General features: G+C 41.4%; 1 protein-coding gene across 2 annotated transcripts in view; it reads right to left on the reverse strand.

Annotated features, from left to right (window-relative positions):
* The window catches only part of LOC122559704 (stem-loop binding protein), a 27,603-nt gene that overhangs the window by 15,799 nt on the left and 3,125 nt on the right, over positions 1–8,679 (reverse strand). For both annotated transcript variants that reach the window (XM_043709731.1, XM_043709655.1), the window contains exon 3: positions 4,055–4,165. In XM_043709731.1, the coding sequence (XP_043565666.1) occupies positions 4,055–4,165 (111 nt within the window). The remainder of the gene's footprint in view (positions 1–4,054; positions 4,166–8,679) is intronic.

Here is an 8,679-nt window from a genome sequence, read left to right on the forward strand (position 1 = left end):
AGTGGAAGCTGGGACGCTAAATGTCTTCAAGGCCGAGATTGATAGATTCTTGTTGTCTCGAGGAATTAAGGGCTACGGGGAGAACGCTGGTAAGTGGAGCTGAAATGCGCATCAGCCATGATTGAATGGTGGAGTGGACTCGATGGGCCGAATGGCCTTACTTCCACTCCTATGTCTTATGGTCTTATGAAATCACAGTAGGTGGTTATTGGAAGGAGTGAGTTTCTCTGAAGCTTTACTCTGAAGGAAGACAAGTGTTCAAGCTGTGAAATTCACATTTAAAGGTCAATAAAAAATAAATTGGAAGGTCATTTAACCAAAATTAAATGGAAAGACTCCTATGAAATCTTGAATTTTGGTGAACTACAACATTGGAGATAAATCATATTGAACTCTGGAGCATTAATTAGCTTTTGAGTTTTTCAAAAGGGAAAAGAAAACAATGATCCTTCAAGATTCTGCAAGGGAACTAATAATGATAGCAGGGTGGAGAACTGCTCAAGTGCCTCCTTTATAGATGTACTCTTACATACAAATTTGTTGTTAAAAATTCATTCATGGGACTTGGGCGTTGACTGTTCCGAGTCAACAGAATTGAGGTGGGGTGAGCTGTTTTCTTCAACCACTGCACACGACATGTGGGTTGACTCAAGGCCATTACAGTAGGGTTTCAGGATTTTGACAAACAGTGAAGGAACACCAATATACTTCCAAGGATGGCGAGTGGCTCAGAAGGGAATTTGCAAGTGGCGGCAATCCCATACAAACAGATTCTGGAGCACAACCATGTACCATGTAGACTGAATTGATTGGCTGAAGATGATATCTGTCATGCAGAGGACCATTGGAGGCGGCAGAGATGGACTTGGCACTTCTGGCTGAAGATTGCTATGAATGCTTCAACCAAATCTTTTGCACTCTTCATCACTGAAGCTGGAAATATTTGTGGAGCCTCCTCTAGTGTTTAGTGTCCTCCACCATCCATGATTAGATATGACAGGACTATGGAGCTTAGATCTGATCCATTAGTGTGGGATCACTAAACTATCACTTGCTGCTTATGCTATTTCGAATTCAAGTAGTTTGCTTGGTAGCTTCACCAGGTTAACACCTCATTTTTTAGGTATGCCTCGGCTTGCTCTTAGCATGCTAACCTGCACTCTCCATTCAACAAGGGCTGATCCAAAGCTTGAAGGTAATGGTTGAGTGGGGGATATGCCAGGCCATGACATTGCAGATTGTGCTGAAGTACAATTCTGTTGTTGGCTATGGCCCATGAATGTCCAGTCTTCAGCTGCTCAATTTATTGAAATCGGTTCCATTTAGCACAGCAATAACGTCACAACATAAATGGAGGACAGTCAAATATGCTTTCCCCTCACCTCCAAATACAGACCCAGCATAGCAGCTACGTCCTGTAGGACTCAAATCAGTGGTACTGCTGCCAAGCTAATCTTGGAGGTTCAAACTGAAGCTGCCAAGCCTAAGTATATTTTGCACCCTTGCCACCTTCAGTGCTCCTTCAGTGTTCAACCGAGAAGTATGATTCATCAGCTGAGGAAAGTACATTGTATCCAAGTTATTTCCTTGCTTACGTTTAACCTGAAGCCATGAGACTTCATAGAGTTCAGTGTTAATATGGAGGACTCAGGGAAACTCCCTTTCTACAGTATACCACTGTTACACCACCTCTGCTGTGTCTGCCCTGCTGGTGGGTCAGGCCATATCCAGGAATGGTGATGGCGATGGTCTGGGACATTTGAGTGTATGACTCTGTCAGGCTGTTTGATAAGTCTGAGAGACAGCTCTCCCAATGTGGCACTATAATATTAGTTAGAGGACTCTGCAGGGTCAACTGAACCGTTTCTGCCATTGTCTTTTCCAATGCCTAGGCCAATGCCAGGTGGTCCATCCAGTTTCATTTTTTTGTTGAGACTTCATAGAGACCAATAGAAGTGAGTGGCTTGCTAGAGACTTTTCAGAGAGCAGTGGAGAGTCAACTACATTGCTGTGGGTCTGGTCACAGACCAGACCAGGTTAGGATGGCAGATTTTCTTTTGTGAAGGGTCACTTGTGAGCCAGCTGGGTTTTTCTGACAATAAATTATGGTTTCATGGTCATCAGTAGATTCTTAAATCCAGGTTATTTTGATTCTGAACTGAAATTTATGGCAGGATTCAAACCCAGGACCCCAGAACATTACTGAGTTTCTGAATTAATAGTTGAACAACAATGCCATCACCTCCCTACAAAAGACATGAATCTTGTGGCATAGGCTGGTTTATAGATTTAAAAAATATTAACAGTCCCGAAGAGATCAAAACAGGCAGTTTGTGCTGTATGATTCCATGGAGGAATCCTCCAGCTATGTCGAATTCAAGTAGATCCTCCAATCCCCTGCAGCTGGCATGGGAGGATATTAAGTCTGAAGATTTAACCATTAACTATCAATACAAATTGGGAGTCAACTAAGAAAAGCAAATTCTGTTCCAATTGTGAAATCCAGGACATTTCTCATGTCTTGGAAATCTACATGTGCAGGTCATGTTTTTAGCTGGAGAAGCAAGTTCCAGGTTATGGAACTGCAGCTGGCCTTAATGCAGTGCACACCCAAGACGAAGAGCTTAGTGGATAATAACTTTCAGTGGTCAACCCATAACTCAACAGTTGTACAGAAAGTGTGAAAGGATACTGCCAGCAATTGAGAACTAGGAGGCAGTTAGCACAGGAATGAGAGACTACATAATGACTTCAAATTAATGTTTCTGGCGACGTCATGCTCAAGAATGTCATTAATTAGCTACAGAGCTTGGCTAAAATTACCTGTTTATTACCTAATAGTTAATCATTTATAAAATTAATGGTTCCAATGTAGAATGAAAAATTATGAGCAAAACCTGATAAATAATTAGTCAGATTTATCTAGCCGAGTGACTTCAGATTACTTTCCTGTGTAAACCAATGGATCAGCTGTGGTTAGTAAGCATGGAATGTAACCTACATAGAAAACATATGGACAATAGCAGGTCACTCAGCCCTTCAAGCATGCTGTCATTCAATAGGATCATGGCTAATTTAACTTTAACCTCAACGGTGCAGTCCTCCATATCCCCAAATATTCTTTCATCCTTTTGGCAGTTAAGAATCTACTTCTTCCACAAAGATTCTGTGTAGGCTACCTTTTGAGAAAGAGAATTCCAAAGATAATCCTCAAAAAAATTTTCCCGTTTTAAATGGGCACCCCATTACTTTGAAAACAATGATCTCCAGTTCTAGATTCTCCTGCAACAGGAAACATCTCTTCAACCACCCAGTCAAGTCTCCGCAGGATCTTGTATATTTCAATTAAGTCACCTCTGACTTTTCTAAAATATATAGAGGATACAGGCCTAGCCTTTCCTCAAAGCAATCTGCTCATTTCATGTATGTCTATTAAACTTTTCTGAACTGCTTTTAAAAGGTATTAACATCCTTTGTAAATATGGTGACAAGTATTGTAAACAGTACTCCAGCAGTGGTCTTCCCAAAACCCTGCACCTGCACTTTCCAGAGTGCCACTCTCACCAGCAGTTGAAATGGAAGACTTGAATAATACAACTCAGACTCCTGTGCGAACAGCCTTATGGTTCTCAATACCCAACAACAGAAGCAAGACCTCCTTACTCTTGTATTCCATTCCTCTTGAAATGAGCCACACAAACATTCTATTAACTTTCCTGATTACTTGCTATATCTGGCATACTAACACTGATTCATCTATTCAACTGCAATGAAAAGCATGGAATATTTGGAATTTATACAGGATATACATATGCAATTCTCATTTTAGAAGTTTAACTGCAAACAATCATTTAAGTTATTTGAAAATATGAGAGTTATATTTCCTCACTATAGCAATCTAGAATGCAGGACCATTATTGTAGGAATATTTAAGAGGCTAAGAAAATATTGAATGAAAGGGAATGAAAGGCACAGAGCCATATAATATACAAGTTAGTTGCAACATTTGACAGACCCTCCAGAAAGGCTGTTTGCAAACTAAAAGTGTACAAACCTTTTCAAATCACGATAAACAATCTGTCTAGTTTCTTCATCTTCAACTGCAGTACCCCAATCTGCAGAACCACATCTGGGGACGGTTCCGTCACCTTCTGGTGTTGTGAAACTGGAAGAAATGAATTTTAACAGCCATTTAAAATTAAATATTTTTCCCTGTTAAATGGATTTGGCCACAAAATTAATGATTCATTACAAAACCTTGACAACATTTGATAGAACTGAGAGTTTCCAGTTAAAAGTACTGGAGAATTGTCAACTCAGTTTCATGACTGACCCCAAGAAATACATTTTATGCTAGAACAGGCTTTACCTGAACATAAACGTAACATTTTCCAAATTGAATAGATGCCTTAATTCCAAGTTGATATAAGCAGCCAAATTCCCTAGGACATGACCACATCTCACAATTTGGTTTAAGAATTAATGTTTCATTTAGAACTGTCAAAGTTATAAATACATTAGAAAACAACCCACACTTAATCTCATCACTGCAGTGCAACCCCTTATTCGTTGTTGTCACTAGTTTCATTCGATTATTTTGGCTGCAACCCCAGGTCATATCTGCAATTTTCAACTCCCGACAGAATAATTTCTTGAATCAATTCCAGGCAATCCAGTTAAGGTGCATCAGACACAGCTAGCAATCAGTAACAAAAAGTAGGCAGCAGGGTTTCTAAAATCTAATATTTAATCTACCTGCAACATTAATTTTAAAATTTCAAAAACTACAGTTTAATCGTGAAGCAAATAGTCACAAAGTTAGTTACACAACAATTGGAGTCATAGCATAGAAATAGGCCCCTCAGCCCACCACGTCAATGCCAACCAACACACACCAAACTACACTTATCCCATTGACTTATATTTAGTCCATAGCCTATGCCCTGGCATTTTAAGTATTCATCCAGATGCTTTTAAAATGCTGCAAGAACACTTGCCTCTACCACCATTTCAAGCACATATTTCTACTACCTTCTGGGTTAAAAGGTTTTTCAGAACTCTAAGTCACTTACTCTTCATCTTCAACTTATGCCCTCTGATTTTCAATGCATCTACCATGATTCACCCTGTCTTTGCCTCCTATTATTTTGTAAACTTCAATCAGATCCCCCTCTCAGCCTCCTCTGTCCCAAAAACTTCACTGTCCAGTCTCAGGTGCAAGAGCAAGAGCAAGAGCCCTTTCATCCCAGGCTGGTGAATCTCCCTGCACCCTGTCTTGTGCAATCATGACCTTCTGATACTGTGACGATCAGAACTGCACACAATATTCCACCTGTGGCTTAAATAAATGTTAGATAAAATTGTAGCAAGACTTCCTTGCTCCTATAATCTATGCCGTGACTAATGAAGGCATAGATTCCATATATCATCTTCACCACCCTATCCTACCTATGCTGACAACCTCAAGGATCTATGGGCTTGTACACCAAGATCCTAGAGGTTGTCAGTACTCCACAGGGACCTGCCATTCATTGTGTATGGTGAGCAGGCTGTTACCACCTTGTTAGGCATCACAAAATGCATCATTTCACACAATGGATTCGATTCTATTTGCCATTGCTCTACCCAATTTACCAGCTGATCAATATCAACTATAGGCCAAGACCATCCGCCTCACTCAAAAGACACCAGTTTTGGTCATCCACAAACTTACAAGTGTACCTTCCACGTTCACAATCAAGTCATTAAATAGATAGCAAAGGTCTCAGCACCAATTCTTGTGATGCACTGTTGGTCACAGGCTTCCAATCACAAAAATATGTCCCTCCAACTTTGCCTCTCATTTGCAAGCCAATTTTGGATCATAGCACTTGTATGAAACAAGATTTAGATCATAGTTCTATGTGAAATTCTCAAAGCACATTAAAAATAAATTTCACATTTATCAAGGTGTCAGAGATGAAATACTTTAGTAATAAAGAGACAGGAAAGAATGTCATTTGCGTGAAGAAAACAGAAGACCAAGTCATTTCTTTTAAAACTCATGCATTAAACTTCTGTGAAAACAGAAAGTCTTTTCTTCAGACTTAGACCTAATAAGCAGTTACCTATTTTAAAAATAAAGCATTGGGCGAAAGGATAATTTTTGACATAACATATCATGCGAAAGGGAGACAGAGAATCAAGCAGTAGCATCTTTCACAGTAAAACTGGGTTTTTCTGAAAAGAGATTATGTTGTTAAAGCTGCCAGTTCAATTCCCATAAGCTATTTATGTTGCACTGTTGTATTTGAATACAGACGGCTTCAGTTTGAGGATTTGCAAATGGTGCTGAACACTGTTCTCTGATGTGCAATCATCATGTCTGACCTCAGAGGGAATATAATCTGATGATGTTTGGGCCAAAGGAGGAACTCCTGCAGAGCTGTCCTGCAGTTGAGGTGACAGACCTCCAACAACCACCTTCTTGCGTGTCAGGTAAGACTCCAACTCTCCATGGAGAGATTGCCCTTGATGCCAGTTTTGGGAGGGCTCCCTGATGTCACTGATGACAACTTCCATGACTTTACAGAATCCACTGCACAGATGCAAGCTAACACAACTTTTTGGGCGGCACGGTGGCACAGTGGTTAGCATTGCTGCCTCACAGTGCCAGAGACCCGGGTTCAATTCCCACCTCAGTCGACGGACTGTGTGGAGTTTGCACATTCTCCCAGTGTCCGCGTGGATTTCCTCCGGGTACTCCGGTTTTCTCCCACAGTCCAAAAATGTGCAGGTTAGGTGAATTGGTTATGCTAAATTGCTCGTAGTGTTAGGTGAAGGGGTAAATGTTGTGAATGGGTCTGGGTGGGTTGCGCTTCGGCGGGTTGGTGTGGACTTGTTGGGCCGAAGGGCCTGTTTCCACACTAAGTAATCTAAAACAACTAGACTATGTGGAAGTGTTCATTCTCAGAAACATCTCCTGATCAAAAGTTATCAGAAAAAGGTTTTAGACCATACCAACATCTTGGTAGTAATAGAAGACTTATGCTCCAGAATTAATCACACCCGAAGTTAAGTTGTTCCTGCACAGTGACAAGACTGGCCCCATCTTGCAATGTTTGGGCCACAGCCTTGAATATTATGACATCAAGTGTTCATCCAATAATTTTTTTAAAAAAAGGTTTCCCACCTCAACCACCCTCCCTGGCAATGCATTCCAGACCATCACCCCCCTCTTGGTGAATAAGCATATTTCCTCAAATTCCTTCTAAACTTGCTGCCTTTCACCTTAAAAAGGTATTTCCCCCCCCCCTCCTTTCGATTGACTCTACACGTCAGGAGAACAGCTCCTTTCTATATTCCCTGTTCATGCCCCTCAATCAGGCCTTCTCAGCTCGCAACAAAAATAACTTGTTTATCGAGTCCCTCTTCATTAGCTGAAATCCTCCAGTCCAGGCAACATCCTGGTGAATTTTTATCTATACCCAGTCCAGTACAACATTCCTTTTCGTAGGCTGGTGACCAGGACTGCACACACTACTTCCAACTACAGCCTAACCGAAGTCCAGTCCAGTTCCAATAAGCTCCCTGCTCCTATGTCTTTATCACATGTGGTATAGATTATATGACCTATTAACTGTTCTGCCACCTTCAGGCATGTGGACAAGCACCCCAAGATGCCCCTATTCCTCAGTTTCCTTCTGCTCTGTCAGTCATCCATCAAGTACTTTTGCCTTGTTATTTCTCCCAAAGTGCATCACCGCACTGTTCTGGATTAAATTCCATCTGCCATCTGACCAAACCCTTATATTCTCTTTTAATCTAAGAGGACATTCCTCACTGCCAACCATCCAATCTTGTTACCCACATACACGGGTGATTGCTCCATCATGACCTCCTGCAGAAGCCAATTCTATTCAACTCCAGGTATCAAATGGTTGAAAGTACTGGATAGTGGAAAGACCATGGATCTGACAATATTCTGCCAAAGTACTGGAGACTTTTACTCCAAAACATCACACCTCTAGCTAAGCTGCTACAGTACCAACGCAACTTCCTCATATTTGCAAATTTATCTACGTATGTCCTGTATACAAAAAGCAAGACAAATCCAATCAGCCTAATTACCACCTTACCGGTCTAATCTCAATCAGTAACACAAAGAAAGGGGTCATTAGTTCAAACAACAACTGCTCAGCAATAATTTGTTTGCAGATGTCCAGTTTGAGCTCTGCAAGGTCCATTGAGCTTCTGACCTCATTTACAGTCTTGGTTTAAACGATGGACAAAAGAGCTCAACTGCAGAGGACAGTGTGACGGTTCTTAACTGGAGGTCACAATTGACAACGTGGCAAAGAGCCTTGGCAAAACAGTCAACGGGCATGAGAAAAAAAACTCCCCACTTGCTGAGAGTAATCCCAAGCACATTAGAGCAGAGAAGGCCTGAAGGAGACCTGACTAAAGTGTGTAAGGTTGAGGGGTATGGACAGGGAATTATAGATAGCTGAGTTCAATATGCAAAAACGCCATCCCATTCTCCCAATTCCTTCGACTCCGCCGCATCTGCTCCCAGGAGGACCAGTTCCAAAAACGCACAACCCAGATGGCCTCCTTCTTCAAGGACCGCAATTTCACCCCCGACGTGGTCGACGATGCCCTCCACCGCATCTCTTCCACTTCCCGCTCCTCTGCCCTTGA

The sequence above is a fragment of the Chiloscyllium plagiosum genome, chromosome 1 (assembly GCF_004010195.1).
Source record: "Chiloscyllium plagiosum isolate BGI_BamShark_2017 chromosome 1, ASM401019v2, whole genome shotgun sequence".
NCBI lineage: Eukaryota > Metazoa > Chordata > Chondrichthyes > Orectolobiformes > Hemiscylliidae > Chiloscyllium > Chiloscyllium plagiosum.